This window comes from Haliotis rufescens, unplaced genomic scaffold (assembly GCF_023055435.1).
Source record: "Haliotis rufescens isolate VD_foot unplaced genomic scaffold, xgHalRufe1.0.p SCAF_1, whole genome shotgun sequence".
Classification (NCBI taxonomy): domain Eukaryota; kingdom Metazoa; phylum Mollusca; class Gastropoda; order Lepetellida; family Haliotidae; genus Haliotis; species Haliotis rufescens.
The window spans coordinates 14,729,770-14,749,977 of NW_025963779.1; the positions used below are offsets into that span (position 1 = coordinate 14,729,770).

Sequence of the window (20,208 nt, forward strand, 5' to 3'; positions counted from 1 at the left end):
ACATTTCACAAAATGATGAATGCGCGCCGCATTCACGTGACAGTCATGTATAATCTTGAGAATTTAAACAATATTGCTTCATGTACGTTAGAAACCAATGAAGCTTTTCCTGACGTCATTTGACCAATATATTTGACATCTTTGATTTATATGCACATAAGTTGTCAAAGAGTTGGTTTTATTACGATGTTTGGACATATTTCAGTATTACCATGTCAATAATTCATTTGAAAAGATTGTTGCAAAACTATCCACCTGATCTATTAACATTGAAATATTATTACAATTACTGTAAGGTGAGGTTTCCTTTGAAGAAACAACACGTTCTTGTAGCTGCAGGCACATATCTGTACTCGCCAAAAAACACACATGTATACTTTAGTCATATCGAACTTTCAATGGGTTTCTGCAATAAGAAGTTCTACAAAGGAAAACATTCATCATAATGAACACAGAGAGAAAGACACCTGCACAGTCACACTGATGACAGATAATCTCAGGTAGTCGACGTGGTCGCTGGGTCATGCAAGTGTTAGCATCATGCCACTGACAAGGATTTGCCTTGCCTTCCTGTTGGGTCTCTGCATTAATACAGGTAACTACATTTCAGAAACTCATCATACATTTTTAAATGACATCATCTTTTAATTTTATATCTGTCTGAAATGGGGATTTGGTACTTATTAATTAATGTGGATATACACTGTAAGGCAACATCATGCAAAGTATGTTCATATTATTATATTATATTATTATAAGTTGTATTCGCAGAATATTGGTATATTTTAACTGACGACTAAACTTATAATGGCTAACAGCTAGAGGGATGTTAAACTGTCCGTCGTCGACATGTTCATATTGTACAATAATTGAACAATATGGCTGAAATACTGCCCACCTGAACACAACTTTAACTGACTTACTCATTAATATGGATAAATGGTCTATTAGAATTGTCACATTACCCTCTACAGCAGCATATTAGCAAGCCCGGGTGACAGTTTTAAATCTAAATATTAATATTATGTCAAGCAATCGAATGCACGCCAAACGATAAACACGTTTGGCTTATTCATTAGCCATAAGGGAATTCCGGAATTATATTAAAATAAACTTCTGTCCATAAAGCCTGTAATTGTTTATTAACACACTACGACATGATTATAGTTTTACTTATTTCGAATTCCCTTATTTATGTCTTCAGTACAATGATTTTTATAATCAACTGCAAGGTGTAGTGGTGCTGTTATACACTGGAAGTTTCCTAATGTTAGATATATGACAATATAACCCACATATAATATATTTGCAGGGATTTCATGATCAGTGACACTATACGACCTTTACATTTACAAGCTACGTATTAGGCTTGACAAGAAGAGTTTTCAAATGTACCGTTTATAATCTGAGAATATGCAAAAACACAGCACTTAATTATACAGTTTAAATGCACTGGAAGCGGAAATGCAGGACCGACGAGGACAAGGACATTGGGCCTGCCTGCATGTCCTGGGTCTGTCCACTGTCTGCCATGTCTGTCGACAGCGTGACAGGAACCTGGTGATTGTTACACGAGTACAAACAACCGCATCACACCCATGGTCCCTTCTGACTGTTCTGTCGATATACATGGCATTTTAATGTTGATTTCTGTACTCATTATGTACTGACGAATAGAATGAGCTGGTTTTATACCCATATGCATAATGTCCTTTTACACGGAATTCCGTGAACTAAAGGAAGGTTGACAGTTGCACCAGTGTCCACTGCATTTCCATATATAACTTTACAAAATTTTGGAACACGAAATAGTGTGCTTGTTATGGGCAACAATATTAATTATAACAATACAACTATTCATAACATTCCCATGTTTATAAAAATAACATCCATTAATTCTTAATTTGTGGTAGGGGTTTTGTACTTAATCTTGTTTTACTTTCAAGCACACTACAGAATGAATGTTTGATGTAAATAAATCATGAAACTCATGTCCAGTTGCCTCCATCCATTGGTCCCATTGTGATGCCGTTGTGTTTGCCGCCTCGAAGTTCAGCACAATGTCAACGCATCATGGCCCGCTGTTTCTGAGGTATGGTGTAAGCCAAATATTCTACTTTCACAGACGTAATATTATGTAAATGTCTAATTGATGTATAATGTGCAACAAACGAATTGCATGTCAATCCCCTTGGGGCATATATTCTTCGTGCTCAGAGCTTGTCGTAATAACCGATTACTAGTACTTAGGACCGATGGTTAAAAAAATCTGTAATTGTGTATGAATGACTGCGTATATCGGTGTTCATGCTATCAACCACAATGTCGCCATAATAAGCTGTAATATCGCTGATTATAGCGCAAAATAATACCCTTTTACAGGAAAGTTGATTCAGAATAGCAGTAATCTGGCCATGTAGTTATGAAATAATTAATATATATCTTCACTGGTGTGTCGAACATTTAAGGTGATACACAATGATAATTAGCATTGTAGCCAGCAGTGGTGTTTGCGAATGGAAGATATATGCCAGGCCTGGATACAGAGTGCTGATGGAGGTTGTGGAATCGTCTCTTCCTTCAAGATGTGACGCCGTTTACAACATAAGCGTAAACGAGGGTATGCATTCGTAGAGAGTGACCAAGTACATACGATGTTCTTAATATTTATGTTTGGCTGTTTTTTTAACTCAGCTCAAAGACCTGCATCACTTCGGGATTACCTCCCACATGAAGCTGACAAGCCGTGTTAAAAGTGAAATATTATTCAAAACGTCATGAAACCAATAGCAATCTCACTCACTTACCGTAATAAAAAAGCAAAATTAATCTGATTTCTACCCCCTGTATTGTATCATAATAATGTAAATTCGATTGTTTTCTTTGTTTATGAAATCATAACATTCTGAGTAATATTCTCTGTATATTAAAAGCATGCAATTACAATGTAGCTTTCTTAAAGGCACTCTTGTGTGGCGGAACCTTCTCGGATCCTGGTGTGGTCAGCAGACTCCTGCGTTTCAATCGTCCGGCTCGACTATGACCATAAAGTTCAACTCTGTTATTATCGACAGTGATAATGGTTTTTCGATCCGCTACAAGCAAATATCAGGCAACACTGGGAGGGTAAGGTCCCTTTTGCCGGCAGCTTATGTTCGCAAAACTGCATGGAAATCTCCAAAATCACGGCCTCCAATGCAAACAGTTGCTACGACCCCTTCTAACAAAGGTTGGTTGATCCTCGTAACAGTCTTCCCAGTACTAAAATAGAAACATTCTTACACAAGTTGAGTTGAAAACCAAAAAAAGTTTAATGATAGAGATCATAGCATCAAGAGCATTTTGTTGTGTGAACCTTTATGTAATACTCAGTTTATCGTACTCCAAAGTGGTTAAGTATTCTGTTATGGATTCAAACTTCTTTCAATATTTTGATGCGATTTTCGTTAGTTTGTTTGCTGTATAACGTTGAACCCGATCGGCCGATCTAGTAGGCGTCTCTTACGACAAGGTTGCTCCGTGCCACTGATTTTTACCCAGAATTACCAAGATTCGATGCGGCTAACGGTTACTCTGCCCTGTGAGATTCCGGGTTCGAATACGTCTCCAGCGCCCTGTGCGAGTCGTGAGACCTAACGAATCGGGAGGACAGGCTCGGTGACTTGATTGACAGCGTGCCATCATACCCCACTGGATTGTCTGGTCCAGATTCGGTGATTTAAAGACGCCATCATATAGTTTGGATGCTGCTGAGAATGACCTTCAACAACATACAAATATATTCTGGCACCTTTACCAAGCAAGAGACCGGCAATCGTGTTCTCAATATCCAACTTAAATTTACTCTACAACATCAGTCAAAGATTAAAGTACATGGTTGTTTCAGAGGAGACGTCGGCTTGTAGTCCTTCCCCATTGACTGTCGCTGTCACAGAACAGGAGCAAATCCTTCCTTGCCCCTCTGGTCAACCGTGCGTATCAGTTTAACTGATTGACTGGTGTATATCCACTGGCTCTGATAGACTTTATATGAACTGTCTCTAACTGATTGTATCCACCGTCTAACATTGGTTGTATATCCACTGACTCCAACTGACTGTATATCCACTGGCTACCAGTGACTGATATCCACTGTATATCCACTGTATATCCACTGGCTCAAACTGATTCTATATCCACTGGCTGTCATCCACTGTTTATCCACTGGCTCAAACTGATTCTATATCCACTGGCTATAATTGAATGTATATCCACTTCGTCTCATTGATTGTATACTGCCTTTTGTATACATGTGGAATAGCTGTCCTAAAGTTTTAAACTAAAGTTAATCTGTCGATTTGTTAAGCATATATATCTGGGTTAGAACCAAAAGACCATTTTACAATAAATAAATATGCGTGTATAAATTATTTCATTTTTGATAAAGTGTACATTGATTTCGACCGTTTTGATTATTTGAAGGAACATCCAGTGTTTCTGGCGACTGACGACCCAAGCGCTAAACGATTACAATTTAAAGGTGCAAGTTAACATTGTGTCTGGTAATGATGGTGAACGTCAGTGTCCGTGCAAGGATGGCCATCTTCAGGTATTTGATGGTGAGTACATATGTCGGTGAAGGCATTGTATTTCCATTGTATGGGCACGTACAGCACAGGATGACTTTTTGTCATTTGTAATCACCAATCTTGATAACCCGGGGCATTATATCTGTATTCGGTGATGCTAAATACCCTGGACTCATTCGCCACCATCGTCTCTCTTTGAATCCGGTTCGAACGACACGACGTCAAAAATAACCGACCTGGGTGCTCGGAATTCCCACATCTTAACATACATGTAGACTTACGACAGTTTGTAGCGTTACGATTGTTTTGTACAATGGCATCCACTTACATCAAACTTTCAGGAATGAAACAAGCTGCGGTATCACTTTACTCGACTCACCTTTACCTTAAGGACTTCGCTTCCTTGTCTTACCACTTATGGAAATATCACTTCCGGAAAATAAATCATTTATAGCAGTGAGTTGGTTCGACTGTATATGGCAAGGGACTTTGAATTCGCATTCAGAAAAGGTATATTCTATCTAAGGTTACTAAAAGGAATAATATGGAGACATAGATGTGACCTGATTTCTGAAACTACTCTCCTTCGATTCGTCACATCTTACACAGCCCCTCAATATATTGCATACGTTTTTCATCTGTTTCATTTTTGACGAGCCTCTACATTTAGATTAACATATGTCATAAAGTGTTTAACTTTCATTGAGAAAATGTCATAAAACGTAGTTATCCTTTGTTTACATTGGTTGTGCGGCTCCACGTGCTGTCGTCGAAGCACGGTCGAGATCTGGCGATACGGCCACTTGATGAATGAAGATAATTGCCATGTACCTCACTGTCGAATCTATATTCAGTTATGCAAAACAAAATGTTAAGCGCACTGAAAGGCTTGCATAAGGCCCGTCTGTTGCGATTTTGGAATAAGAGCGTTGTCTAAAAGAACAAGAGCAAAGTCCGATCACATGATGTGCAAGATGAGCCTATGGTTGTGGTTAAATGCTAAGTCATCACAGCACCGGGGGGGTTCTGAACGAAACTATCCTGATGAACAATTGCAGGGTCCCCGTGGGTATACTGGAGAAGAATGTGTCCCCTGTATCCGCGTGATTGCCACAAGAGTCGCGTGGTAAGGTGATTACAATGTTCAGTTTGGATGGTTGTAAGTCATCATACCCGACAACGTAGAGTTTCTTCCATGCAGCCAACCCGTCGTTATAACATTGAAAAAGTGCTTACTGCAGCGCAAAACAACATTCACTCACTCTCAGTCTACAACCCACAACCATTGGTGGGGTATTCTATTGGTTTAAGTGTTCGTTCCTGACGCCAAAGACCAGCTTCATTTCCTCAAATTAGTATAATCATATGTAAAATCCTCTCCTCTGGTTCCCCATATATTGCTCCAGTTCTGCTTAAAGCGGAGTAAACCCTCAGTCACTGATATTATCCATCACTGATATACATCAAGAGATATTATAAGCTGAAAGAGCACAGAATAAAACTTATTTACGGGTTTAACTGTCTGGGTAACCCTGATATTAGTCCAACACCAAAGCGTTTCTTTTGTTGCTAAGGTTCACCATCCACATCGCCGTTGCTGGGGAGGTGGTGTGGTCAAGCTATTGTGACGCTGGTCAGTTCAGGACAGGACCTCTACCTCGAATACACTGCTGGAAAATCCGTCTGTGACCATGACTTTAAGGTGCTCTATGTGGCGAGCAGGAAGACACCACGTCCATCAACGGGTAATTAAGCTCTCTATGAACGGCATTTGTAACTTTTAATATAAAGTCGGACCCGGTTGTCGCGAGACTTGTTTTCTCGAATCTACCAATATCTCGAACATTTCTCCATTCCACCCGTTTCCCTTTATGAGTAAATATACATTTGACCGCTTATGTCGAACTGGAGATAAAAAATACATAGGACAAACTTCCAGCTTGACTTTGTACATTTATCTTCAAGTTTAGATTTGTTACAGTTTTGAGAAGCGCAAATAACCGTTTCAAATAGGGGTGAGCAATTCTCACATGCAGACACATCTGGTACCTTTCCTCCAACAATCATCTAACATTACAGTTAAACTACACTGCAATTTGAACTATCTGTTCAACTAATATCACTAGTATTCAGATAAAGCGTATTGAATAATTATTATACGTATTTGTACACCATAGTTTGATCATTTTTCAAACGGTGAATTTCTTCAATGATTGTTGTGACCTTAAATCAATCTGTACTAAGACCACTAGTAATTGTATTCGGTGCTGATTGGTGAGCTATTGGATTAATGTAAGGTTGGATTAAGGTGAGGAGTCTCCTGTAAACCCGACAGAAGACATTTCCTTCATATATAATTATGATGCTTGATAGGAGAGGGGGTGTAGGGTGTGGGTGGGTTGGGTGGGTTGGGTGGGTTGGGTGTGTGTGTGTGTGTGTGGGGGGGGGGGGGGGGGGGGGGGGGGGGGTCGCATTCATATTGAGTCGCATTTTTGGCTAGGGACCAGCGGTGGTATTCTTTTATTCTTTTGGAGACGCATTAATTTCACGATTCACAGTATATAAGATACCTTTGATATATATAATAATTTCTGCAAGGTAGTTTAAGCTACATAAAGATTTTTGGATACATTTGTCTCAAAAGCGAGGAGGAGATAGGTAGTACTTAAAAGTACTTTATATCTTTTTTTTGCTAACTGTGATATGTCTTATATTTAAAAGCATTACTGCACTACAGTGAGTGAGTCGAGTTTAACTCCGTTTTTAACAGTATTCCAGTTATATCGCGGCGTGTCAGCTTAATGTGGGAGGAAAGCCCGAAATGACGCAGGTCTCAGACGTTTACCACTTCGGTGAAACCCACGAGCACGAGTATGGTGCTGACAAACCAAGAAACAATCGGGGCGAACCGACTACTGCGCTACAGTGACGTAAAGAAAGAGACATTTTTAAACAATCATGTGTAATTAGGATCACTTAGATTTTAGCAATGTTAAGAGGATGTCTAAAGTATAGATACAGGTACGAAAGCATAAAGATGAAGATACTGTTCTCAAAAGTCTCATCGACAATGTCATGCGCCTCCCGTGTAGAGGACATCCTCCAATAATCTATTTCTCTCTATTCGTCAGCTTCCCGGAGAACTTCAGTGAATTCCATAGCCACCGTGGTAGGAACAGTATTTGGCGTTGTGGTGCTTCTCCTGATTTTGATAACTGTTATTATTTTCTGCACTGTGTACAAGAACAAGAAAATGGCAACGTATGATCCACAACTTGAGACCGATCCCGTCTATGCTGTCATCGGTAAATCCACAACGAAGTCAGCCTTCTTCATCAACCTGCCAACTGTTTCTGAGACAGTTTGTCAACCCACTCTTCCGGCTCGAGATGGTTGCTCTGCAGGTACCACACTGACAAGTTGTTGCCATACAACAGTCGAGAAAGATGGCACGTCTGAAGCTGTTGACTGTGATGATCCTGTGGGTCAAGGTTGTAGCAAGGCTACTTCGGACGAAGGAATGTGGACCTCGGAGAGAAAGAAATCCTTGTCCAACGTATACGGCGACCTACCCACCACTCACCAATCAACTACAACGTGTTGATTTAACGTAACGTGAAGATTTTGAACCAATAGAAGTACTAAAAACAACGCGAATTAATTTGAGAGCTGTCAGACAGGTTATCAAGGATATTTTATCAACTTTCTGTTGTTTTGAAAAATTAAATCCACTCATACCCACAAACAGTTTTGTTGGTACTTGTAAAATGATTGTTGATTGTGATCACTATGTATAGAACTAATGATCATTTACATTAATGCTGCCTCAATTCAAACCCAGTGTCTTGCGTACAGGCCAGACGTACTTTTGACATGGCTACAACTGACAGTGAATACACTGGCGAGTGACAGAAGCAAAATCAAAACCCTGATGTATTATAACTTGGATTCGAACGTGAAATAGTGTCCCCAAATAATGACAGGATCTTATAATCAATCGTAGAAGTGAAACAGTCATGGAAAACTGAAAACCTTGATTCAGTTAACTGAATTCCTTGTACTTTTGTCGCTAGACGTGGAAATGTACGTTCAGCATGATTACAAGATGCACATGGGTATAAAAAAACATCTGACAATTTTTGTCAATGCATAAGTCCAGAAATAAACATTAACAAGCCACGTTTAAGGACAGAACAGTTGGAAGAGGCCTTTGGTGTGCTGCAGTTGCTAGCCAGTCAACACCATCGCTTGTCACTTTAGTCACACTCATGCAACAATCACCATGTTGATGTCACGATACCGACAGACATAGCAGACAGTGGACAGACTCAGGTGACGCAGATCACGCATCACCACACCCAACGAAGATCGTTATTTATGTATACTTCATTTGAGAGACCGCGTGTTACATCCGTCACTATCCTGCCTGCGGTCAGTAACGTCAATGTTTTACTTTCACAAGCTCGCTGACCAATTAAACACTCTGTGAACATCTTGAACGCATATGACCGAACCTAGAGACAGACAAACAGTTAAAAAACATTTGATTTTTCAACGTGTACATGTATACCCTGTCCCATTGGAAACATCTAAGGAGAAACTTCATTCCTTGATCCACGGGGATTTTGTTACAAAACGTGGTTGCATGTCTGTCTGAAGAGGTTCAGGTCAATTTGTTAAAAATGAAAGCAATGCCATCTGAAGTTCACCGAGAAAACAATATGCGTAATCCTGTACTTTCCTCTTTGATAACATCCATGTGACATTTGGAGATAATACATTTAGGCTAGAAGCAGGCATCCCCTTGGGCACCAACTGTGATGATCTTTGTTCATATGAATCAGAATTTCTGCTCGGGTTGTCAAAATCAAAACAAGGGAATGCGGCCAAGAAGTTGAGGGATGACTTCTACTTTCCAATAGTCAACTTTCCCTTTAGCAAGATTTCAAAGAGCGTCACACAACTCTTGCTCAGAAGTTGTTTGATCATGGTTACAGTAAAGCTTTCAAAAAGTTTATGGTAAACATGTTGATGACATTTCGAAATTTAACGCATCGGTAACAAAAATGATGTCAGATGCTATTCCCTATTTTGTCTTTGACCGTGATTTCTTAAGGTGAACAACTGACTTGCCCTTGCATGCGTTTGAGACGGGTCCAACCAGTGGAGAATTTGAACCTATAACCATAGGTTTCAGGTGTACCCAAGGGACGCAACTCCGCACAGCGTATTGAGGCACCTTAGACGACGTGTGTTCACGCATATTCTGTGTAGATTTACATCCGCTTAGTAAATATCCTTATTTTTTAACTATGCGTTTCTTTTTTTTTAAGAGTGTAGCTTTTCGATATCCTACCTCATAATTATAGGTAATCTTCTTTCGCTATACATTTTGTTACACGGAGATTCTAAGTTACCTTATATACTAGTATGTATTAACATGTACGATTTAAACACACTCGTGCGGGACTCCCATGCCCCCGCCAATCTAAGAAACGGGTATACAAGTACTTCTTATGATTCAGTGGATATCCAGGATACTGCAAGTACAAGGGTGAAGAGGATGCCGACAGGAGAGTTTCGTCCGCTAATAGTGTTGTACTTGATGAGATAGACATGCACAATTACAAGAAGGATTCATGATTTAAGTCAAACAGGAGCCACAGGAACAACATGACTCGGCGGTTTCTTGCTGACAAAATCAGATTGGATGGCCAGACTCGGTGGTTTGGTTGATTGGTGTCATCGAATCACTGGTTGTCTGGTGCAGACTCGATTATTTATAGGCCGCCGTTATATATCTGAAATATTATTTCCCGGGCGTGGCGTCAATAACGAACGTTATAAAACCATGCATTCAACAGTTATCGATTACTGTATGCACACCAGCTACCTGCATATATATGTATGTGTTCACTGTCACGAAGCGCTATTATGTAGTATCATGTTATGCCCATGTGACCGGATCGGTAGCTCTATTTTCAATATTGTATGTTACGAATTGACGACGTTAAAAAGAAATATTCTCCTCAGTCTGGTGTCTAAACGTTGGACTAAAACGACTTCAAACCGAAACACAGTGTGTGTGTAAACAGAGTAGTCATCATCTACTAGACTCATAAACATCATAAAAGTTGAGTTTGCAGATACATAATTTTGGTTTGAAATTTCTTGGATCAAATTTGCAGGGTCTAGCGTCCCTCTAAATACAGGTACTCTGAGGTGAGGTGAGGTTAGATGAAATGGGGTTTAACGTAATGCGACGTGCATGCACGTGTATGTGTGTGTACTAGTCCGGACTGATGCCGATTTATAGTGCTAGCACATTGAGATACCATGCCGCAGTTTAACATGAATACCCCACTCAGACACAGTATACTGACTCCGAGCCGACCAGTCCTTGTTTTAGCCCCTTAATGCCGAGCGTCCAAGATTATTGCACTTATTGCATGCACGTGTATGTGTGTGTGTGGCTGCTTGTACTAGACCGGACTGATGCCGATTTCTAGTGCTAGCTCACTGAGATACCATGCCGCAGTTTAACATGAATACCCCACTCAGACACAGTATACTGACTCCGAGCCGACCAGTCCTTGTTTTAGCCCCTTAATGCCGAGCGCCAGACAGGATAACATCAAGTACCATCTTTTAACGTCTTTTTGTATGACGCGGCCAGGGATTGAACCCCGAACCTTCCGCTCTCTCCGGGCGGACGCTCTACTATTAGACCACGGAAGCGGTCGGTACTCTGAGGGGTCAAGGATGAAAATATCCTGATATAGAATGAACGGAGAAGTTATGAACGGAGCTGCAAGCTGTATACCAAATAGGTATCTCTAAACGACAGAGTACATAACGCTGCCAAGATATTACTCTGACAAAGAGCATCATGGCATACATGTACTTCATATATTATGAAATTAATCCACTCAAAGCACTCTATAGTTTCTCAACATTGGGGATGCCTCATATTCTCTTTATTCTACACAGAACTGCATCAATGATTAACAATGTGTAACCATAGATACCAACTGCAGTATAGCACTTAAATAGAATGAAATGAGGTGAAAAGTTGATACAGGCACGAACTATGTCGTGAGGGGAGTGGCAATAGAATGTAACGTCGCCTTGAAGATTATTGCACTTATACAGTGACATGTGTGTGTGTGTGTGTGTGTGTGTGTGTGTGTGTGTGTGCTAGTCCGGACTAAGCCGATTTTATAGTACTAGCTCACTGAGATACCATGCCGCAGTGTAACATGAATACCCCACTTGGACACAGTATACTGACTCCGAGCCGACTAGTCCTACTTTTAACCTATTCATACCGAGCGTCAGACAGGGAAACATTTTTACTTCGACCAGCGACCTTCCGCTCTCCGAGCAGACGCTCAATTCCATTCCAAACCGAAAACTAAACAGTCGGCTTCATGCGACGACACCGATGGTATACCAACACACTCTCAAATAATATGTAAATGAGTGCATGCAAACACTTGTGATTACTGATAGCATACAATAACATAATTTGATATCCTGATTCGAGATGCAAGCTATCTATTTTGAACACAAATGACTCAAACATTGGATCAATTTCTGAGATGTATTTTCATAGATCGGGTTCATATTTAAAGAAACATTGTTGAATTTGTTAAACCAGAATGAAACAAACAACGAAAGAAACAAGACTAAAATGTAACAACACAAAGATTTAAAATTGATATATGTCTGTGAATGTCTTTGGATGTGTGTTCGAAGTAGAATGACTTGTCTTTCTGAGAAATTACAACACAGGGCTTTAATTTGACGTAAGAGAGTTGATTATGGGTATACAAAAGCGTAATGTGTAATGATTATGACTGGTCAAGCCGAATACATATATGTGGGACACCATGTATTTGTAATGTGTTAGGGATCGAGTGACGATAGTGTTTGAGAGAGAGAGAGCGAGAGAGAGAGGGGGGGGGGGGGGGGGGGGGGGGGATACAGTGGAAAAGTATGGTAAATGAACCTTAACTTTCCAGGAACCACCAAGAGTACTCATGTTATGATGCCAGACATGAAGGATTGGTGACCAAAAAGAATGGAACCAGAATGATATACACATGTATATGATCGGATGCCATGTGGCCGGGTTTTTTTTCTGAAAGTGTGACATATTCTTCTTATATGGTATGTTTCGGTTGTAGATACCATATATTGTTAAATCATATACATCTAATTATGTACACAGTTTATTGTTCATAATTCACAACTACGTGGGTCAAAGTGCGTTGGAAATTAAAACAATATGTTTTCTGTTTATACTGAGTGAGTGAGTATGGTTTTACGCCGCTTTTAGCAATATTCCAGCAATATCACGGCGGGGGACACCAGAAATGGGCTTCACATTTTCCGTTTAAAATATAATACACGCAGGTATATTATATGCGATGTGAAACAGTCTGGATGGAGTCGTTTGAAAAAACTTCTTTCACAATGGTACATCAAACAGCTAACCAATTATAGACGTGTGTTATTGTGTATTGTATGGAGATAATATGTAAAAGATTGAAAGGTCATCTTAACACACGTCGGCGTGTAATATTCAACACTGGTAACTATGCAGTCAATCAATCAATCAATCTTTATTCATGGTACTTATGAGGCCAAAGGCCTATAGTACAATGTGTGGGGCGTGTTACAAATTCATACATTTTCTTAGTTTCATGGCATGATAAATGAACATTGATAGATTTCTAATAGTTTCTGTACAATCACAAGTCATTAATTTACAAAATTTGTTACCGTTTGGGTTGCGGTAGAAATAGTTATTTAGATATTTTGCTCTTAAATCTTCATACACTGGACATACACATAAAAAGTGATATTCATCTTCAGTACAATCAGTTTTACAAATCCTACAAAGTCTGTGTTCTCTTGCAATACCTTCATATCTGCCTGTTTCAATAAACAGATAATAAACTATGCAGTCATGTCCACGTTACACAAACATGAAAATATACGTACAGTTGGCACATTTACCAAACAAGCAACACAATCTTTTCCATTTTTAGATGAAACCTCTGCAAAACACAGATTCAGTAGTATGATTCCGACTCTGTCATAGGGATGTGTTTATGAATCACTACAAGTATTATCCAAAAACGCAGATCATAATAATATTAATTTGAAGGACGACATTCAGTGTACGGGGAAACACTATTTACATGGAGAGGTTTACAATCGATGAATAATAATAATTTGAATTATTTTGAACAAATAAAACCAAATATCCGCCATCTACTAGTATATTCATTAGGAATGATATTATTAAATTTGAAGGAAAAAACACACAGGCCAAAGTATTTCATAAAAATTTGAAAATAATTGCTGTAAGACGTGTATTGAATCCTCAGATTTCCATGAGCAGTGCTGTGTCTGCCTCATAACACGGCAAGCTTATCATCTGGATTAATACTCAGACTTTGGTAAGTGGGAGGTCCTGAGGCAATGGCGTGGTCGTAGGAAGGTGGCAGTCCAGCTGTACCTACTGCAAAAGACGGATCTGAGACTTTCTCAGTGCCTTTCACGGTGCCCTTTTCCGCTGAGGCCTTACTGTGGCTTCTCTTCCGGCGGCGACGCATGCACACACAGATGATGATTAAGATAGCCAGTGCTAGGACACCCACAACGACACCAACAAAAATCGGATGACGGCTTATTGTGGGTCCAAATACTGAAACAAACCATGTGTACATATATTGTAATTTTCCCGTTGCTTCGACACACCATTACAGTACTACACGACAACGCAAATGCCTTATTCCAAAGAATTCCTGGAAATGCTCTGCAGAAACATGTTGGGTTATTGCAAAATATGTCCGTAGTTAGGCGGATATTTGCGGATAACAACTGCTCCTTTTATGGGGCAAATTATTTTTATAGTTCTTACTGTGAAGGATGACGAGTTCCTTGACCCCATAATGCATAAACGTGTTCTATGTTTGAATGCTTTTCGCTATTCATATTTTATTTTTATCATACTACGTACAGCATTTGTTTCGGTATAAATATCTTCAAAGTGCCAGGAGAACTGTACACGAAAACTTTACCCTACATAACCCAAGCAAATCAGAATTACCATCATGCTTCTAAAGCAACATTTAGCGATGCAGTATGTAGATATATCCCACGGAATCACCATTCATTTGACAAAAGGACTAACATTTGGAATCTTTAATATAGAATACTAAACGAGCTCCCGTGTAATACCAATTTTATGAAACGAGTGAATAGTTGTGGTATCTGACGAGCGAAAGCGAGTCAGATACCACAACTATTCACGAGTTTAAAATTGGTTTTACACGGGAGCGAGTTTAGTATTTTATTTATTACTTGCAATTTATAACGTTTTTTGAATTATACTGTGGAGTATGAATAGGCTGACACCTACATAATCCACGACATAGTCCAATTGAGTTTAACAGAATAATACTTCAAACACGTCAAAAGTTGAAACGTATGAATTTCATACCATACAACGGGTCTACCTTTAGAATTCACAAAATTATCGTAGGGCTAAGACTTTCGCATCTCACATACTTTAACTTAGACCAACGACTGTCGTTGCGCTACAATACGATCGCCTTGTGGAACGGGCCTTGCACCTCAAAGTTTTCAATAACGTCACAATACCCGATGACGTAATTTGTGGAATTTTGATGCAAGATCCATCGGCGAAACAATGCCATGTGACGTCAGCCTAGCAACAAGGTTGCTGGGGTTATCGAGTGTGCATAAGCTCCTCTCAGTGATCTATCAACTCCACAAGCAATATCGTTGAATAACCCAAGGGATGTTGAGAGCTTTCAATATTGGTTCGTAAAACGTGTTCCGAGAGTACATAAGCACGCGTTTTGGTATTACACAATGTGTAATAAAGCTGTATGTTTATTAAACGGGTGATCTCTTCACGGGCAAGTAATAAAGCATATTATGAAATGTTATCTGATACAATGTACTTACTACATATGTAGAGAAACGCATACTCTATCTCAAACGATGACCCAGCAGAGTTGGCGTCAGAGTGAAACTTGATAAACAGATACTCTCCAGAGCTGTACAAGGAGATATCACCTTCGCACCACTTTCCAAGAGAAGGGTCGGAAACCTGGTAACCTTGAATATATCAAGCACCTGCGTATGTAATATATACTTACATCATACTACAAAACTGAAATAACTTGAAATTGCTTTTGAAAAATCTTTTGTCAAAATATTTGAGATGTGTTAGTAAGTGAATTTTTTTTTACAAGGCTTAGAGCACCAATACAGCAAGGCAGGGAACACCAGAAAGAGCTTCACACTGTGACACTATACCATTCCCATTTTGGAAATCGAACGCTGGCCTTCGGCGAACGCTTTAACCACTATCCCTATTTGAGTGGCAGGAAGAGATGAAAAGTATGGTACTTAAATCCTGCAATAGTGTTCTATGTACATTTATATTGCAGCAACATAATTATATGTATTTATGCATTATTTTATTTTTAATAGCTTATATGTTTATCTTAAGATCGTGTGTAAAAAGGTTACCTACCATCAAACACTTCAATATAGTCTGTGACACATCCTTCAGAATATTGGACGTGTGACAAATTCATTCTAATATTAATATTTGAATCGCCGTTGCGTAATCTCCAAGACAAATCAACATTTCTGAAATGGAAAAGAGTAACAGAATTAAGTATTTGAGATTACGAAGACTGAAGTTGCATTCTTAAGACTAATAACATACATACATAAATACATACATGCACGCACGCACGCACGCACGCACGCACGCACGCACGCACACACACACACACACACACATACACACACTGGAATTAAACACACATCTATTGAATTTTAAACGACTGATCAACAAAACACGTGGTGAAATAGGTTATTCCAAGATTGAAAGTCGTAACAATAGATGATGGTAATGGCTTCTTGAGATATGTCCTAACACGATCACTCAATTTATGTGAGCTGATATTTTTATTCATTATTTTAGTCGTTCGTATTATAAGTATGTCCAGTACTAACTTGATGTTTTCGCGGGTTTGGGCTAGGGGAGAAATGGCTGCTCCGTAGCCAGAGAAGATGTCCTCATGACGACCCACTGTAAATGTGAAGGATCAGCTTTCAATTTAACACATTTGAAGATAGTCAGTTAACTTTACATTTAAAAGCAATGGACAATTGAACCTTGTTCGTGCAACATGCACGACTATTCTGCAATTGAATTATTTGTGCAGCACTAACCATGGTAATTCCCACTGTTGTACGTTAACTTGAACGTCCCTGTATTGCTTGTGTTGAATTCAATCCTCATATATCTGCCTGTACTGGTAAATATTTCCGGTTTTGATGTCCCAGCACAAACATCTCCCATCTTTTGATCACGAGGGCCAGTTCCTGAAATGACATGTCGCCACAAAATCATAACGCTTGAACACATTATAAGATTCATCACGAAAAATATCATTGAAGACCATTGTGAGATTACGTTGATCTTACCATCAAATATCCTCAACTTGTCCCCATCGCCTGTTTTGTCACATATCAGGACGGTAACTCTAATTTTTTCTGTCTCTTTTGCTTCAATTGTCCATGAACACATCAATGCCCTGTGAAAGTAAGAACAGATTGCCTGATCGACGAAACAATGACAAAGCCTTACCATGTGAATATACACCGATTTTAACAGTATTGCTGTTATATAATGGCGTGGTGATGTTTGATATAAAACGCTGACGAATAAGCATTCTCGGTTTTTCACAGAACCAGATTCCATTGGGTGTAAAAGGCAAAATAGTGGGCAACATAATATGAATAGATCACTGAAAATCAGTGATGACACTAGGTGTTCGCGAAAAGGAAAACCTGGTGACGTATTTAGTGCGCGTTGACCACCATCTGAAAGCCACAAGCACAGGGAAGAAGGTACCTTGAGACTCGGGATCATAACGGGGAGAAACTGCGATTCAATCCCACAAACATCTCCATCTCCAGATCTGATAAATGGAGTTTAATGACAGACAAATATGAGTGTTGATCAGTTAACATACTTCTCGAAATTTGGTGGATAGTCAGACGAGCTAAGCAACTTGGGTGTTTCCGATGCCGAGAGGAAGTTTTGTCCACAAATGCTGGATGTTGTTGTCTTCGGACCAGTTGTGGTTGTAGTTGTAACAGGTCCTACAAACACATATTTCGAAAAATGATTCTCAATCTCCAGGTAGGATTTACCTTCATGCACGCAAATTATTAATCAATCTAAGAACCTTTTGAACATTCAAATGGAATAGCAAAGTGAGGTCACAATTCAAGCTGTTGTTGACTTGTAAATATTGATCATTCAGATTAAGATCCAGATTTACAAAGAAAATGAGCTTGGTACTGATGAGTGAATAAACCAGTAACATTTCAGATGACATGTCAGATCACGCCAGCTTGATTACGGTGAATGAATCTACAATAGAAACATCGCTAAATGCAATGCACCAGAAGTTGTTATCCATAAAGTTGTATGTTTTCCTTCCATTTCAGGTGTTTATAAACACATGAAAATATAAAAGCAGTATTTACCTGGATTCACAGCTGGCACTGGAACAAAAATTTAAAAAATATACGCACATATGAAAATGAATAAGTGATCATGAATGTTCAAATTCTCCCTGGCTTCGATGTACATTGACTTGTACTATAACAAAGGCATAACATCACGTCAAGAATGACACACTTTCGGTCTTAACACTCTTCGGTTTTATTTGTTTGTTAGATTAGATTATTATTATTAGTGTAGTAATTATAAGTGTATCTTTCATATCAATCTCGCAATGGTACTTTTGCATTACACGTAGCCATGGGTAGAACATTTGCGTACTTTCATGGGGCATATCCATTTTGTTTCTTGTGTAACGCCGCACCCAGCAACGTTCAAGTTATGTGACGACGGCCTGGACATAATCGAGTCCCATTCTGCGATCAACGCAATTGGGACACGATGTCATGCACCGTTAAAACAGCATGTACACACTGTATATATGTAATGTAATGTATTGTTCAATGTGGGCATTCACCTGAAACCCATGAGCACGTATAGGTGAAACCCAGGGTGATAATTCAGGGCGGAGTTGAGGAGTGCACATGGAATGGAGGCGACATATACATCTGAGAAGCGTGTAATTATATAAATAGATGAGTGTATAATAGCATCCGTCGATATAGTGGAGGCCAGGTAAGTAGCGACATCGATATCTAACTGAACTTTAACCAAGCTCTTGCCCGTTCCATGGTGTTCTTGTAAATGGGTTATACTACGTCGTAGCCAATGTCTACCAGCGGGTCAATTTGACTTACACAAACAGGTCGTTATTTGTAACATCAACGTCCCCAACAACATAAACATGACATGTTCTATATCGTGACAGTGACTGTGGTACTCACATGTAGCCGAGACTAATATGATTCCACACAAAATAGTCGGTAGCGCCATCCTTGGGGGTATGTTGTAGTCAGAAACTGCGCTGTAACGAATCAAGGATGGAAATAAAGACACGATATTATACATCCGGGTCACACTACATTACTTAGGCGAAATGTATGTCAGGCACATTCGATTACCCGCTAGGGTAACCATATATAGTATGACTTGATTTAGTGTTGTGTTACAGTTGGGTGCGTTTCGGGAATATATTTACCAGTCAGTGACAGTACGTGAAGAGACGCCAACGTCAGTGGGACAATGCACAATCGATGACACATCGAGCTTTGACAACAAGGCTTTTCAAAGCTAAATGACAGTGAGTATGCGTATTGAGCGGGTCTGAGCCTCGCTAACAATACGCTGTTGGTATCGCGTCTATGACAAGCCAGTCAGGCTCATATGCGCCGGCTAAATACATGTGTACATGCATTGATCCGTAAGTAGGACAGCGTGAACTGCTTCACGTTGGTTGTTCTGCTGCTTTTCACTCGCTAAGGGGTGTTATAGGTTTCAAATGTATGAATACATTCGTGTGTATGAATATATGAAACTTTTAAGGACGAGAATATTTTGCGGGGCTATGTCTGTCAGATGTTGAGTTGATATGTACATGCGAATGAGTGAGTATGGTTTTACGCCACTTGTAGCCATATTCTAGCAATATCACGACAGGAGACACTATATTCAGTCAGATATGTTTACACAGGGTGGGATTAATGTACAAAGATAAAAAAGATAAATTGAATGACAGAAAATTGTTAAAATTTGTTAAAGTCAATTTCAGCTTAGATGGCAACAGGACGATGTAATGGCTAGGATAAAGATGCGACAGTAATAACGTGTCCGTTGGGTGGGAAGTAATGGTTGTCTTCAGTAAATATGTTTGTCGGGATGTTAATATGTGACCAGAGAAGGGTAACACGGGTATGGGGTGTTATGCCACTCCAGTTACACGCATGTTCACCAACACATCTTCTATACTTTAAGCATACTGGGAAGTATCTTTAACATCGGCATGTGGGTTATTGCAAAGTGTCATTGTGGCATTTTGTCTAAGGTGCTGCTTATCTGCTGACTGGAGTTTGGTATTGGATGCAGAATGAGATAGGTGGTGGGGAAGCG

The 20,208-nt window shown here is 39.5% G+C and overlaps 2 protein-coding genes across 3 annotated transcripts; one reads left to right on the top strand and one right to left on the bottom strand.

The window, feature by feature from the left end:
- The first annotated feature begins 458 nt into the window (after positions 1-458).
- On the top strand, positions 459-8,304 carry LOC124148890. Its single transcript, XM_046520147.2, has 8 exons — positions 459-595; positions 1,999-2,092; positions 2,490-2,620; positions 2,963-3,229; positions 3,887-3,971; positions 4,462-4,598; positions 6,143-6,313; positions 7,700-8,304. The coding sequence occupies exons 1-8, from the start codon at positions 541-543 to the stop codon at positions 8,170-8,172; spliced, it is 1,413 nt and encodes a 470-aa protein (XP_046376103.2). The 5' UTR covers positions 459-540; the 3' UTR covers positions 8,173-8,304.
- Positions 8,305-13,607: 5,303 nt separating this feature from the next.
- On the bottom strand, positions 13,608-19,450 carry LOC124148899 (bone morphogenetic protein 1-like). 2 transcript variants are annotated; one of them, XM_046520161.2, is made up of 10 exons: positions 19,301-19,450; positions 19,047-19,126; positions 18,186-18,203; positions 17,666-17,795; positions 17,115-17,224; positions 16,860-17,012; positions 16,641-16,716; positions 16,150-16,268; positions 15,576-15,728; positions 13,608-14,286 (listed from the first exon to the last, which is right to left on the bottom strand). In XM_046520161.2, exons 2-10 carry the CDS (start codon positions 19,093-19,095, stop codon positions 13,994-13,996), a joined length of 1,101 nt encoding a protein of 366 aa, XP_046376117.2. In that variant the 5' UTR covers positions 19,096-19,126; positions 19,301-19,450; the 3' UTR covers positions 13,608-13,993. The 2 variants fall into 2 exon arrangements, with proteins under 2 accessions (XP_046376117.2, XP_046376110.2); XM_046520154.2 differs by lacking the exon at positions 19,301-19,450 and having other exon boundaries at positions 19,047-19,205.
- Between the last annotated feature and the right edge of the window lie 758 nt (positions 19,451-20,208).

What these genes read in the sequence shown, in the direction of transcription:
- LOC124148890 (XM_046520147.2), top strand. Translation starts at nt 541, where the DNA reads ATGCCACTGACAAGGATTTGCCTTGCCTTCCTGTTGGGTCTCTGCATT. An exon ending in CCTTGCCCCTCTGGTCAACC is followed by an intron (nt 3,972 to 4,461) that starts GTGCGTATCAGT and finishes GATTATTTGAAG; the next exon opens with GAACATCCAGTGTTTCTGGC. An exon ending in CCATCTTCAGGTATTTGATG is followed by an intron (nt 4,599 to 6,142) that starts GTGAGTACATAT and finishes TTTGTTGCTAAG; the next exon opens with GTTCACCATCCACATCGCCG.
- LOC124148899 (XM_046520154.2), bottom strand. Translation starts at nt 19,170, where the DNA reads ATGTATAATATCGTGTCTTTATTTCCATCCTTGATTCGTTACAGCGCA. An exon ending in CAAGTTGAGGATATTTGATG is followed by an intron (nt 17,013 to 17,114) that starts GTAAGATCAACG and finishes ATGTCATTTCAG; the next exon opens with GAACTGGCCCTCGTGATCAA. An exon ending in CAAACCCGCGAAAACATCAA is followed by an intron (nt 16,269 to 16,640) that starts GTTAGTACTGGA and finishes TTTCCATTTCAG; the next exon opens with AAATGTTGATTTGTCTTGGA.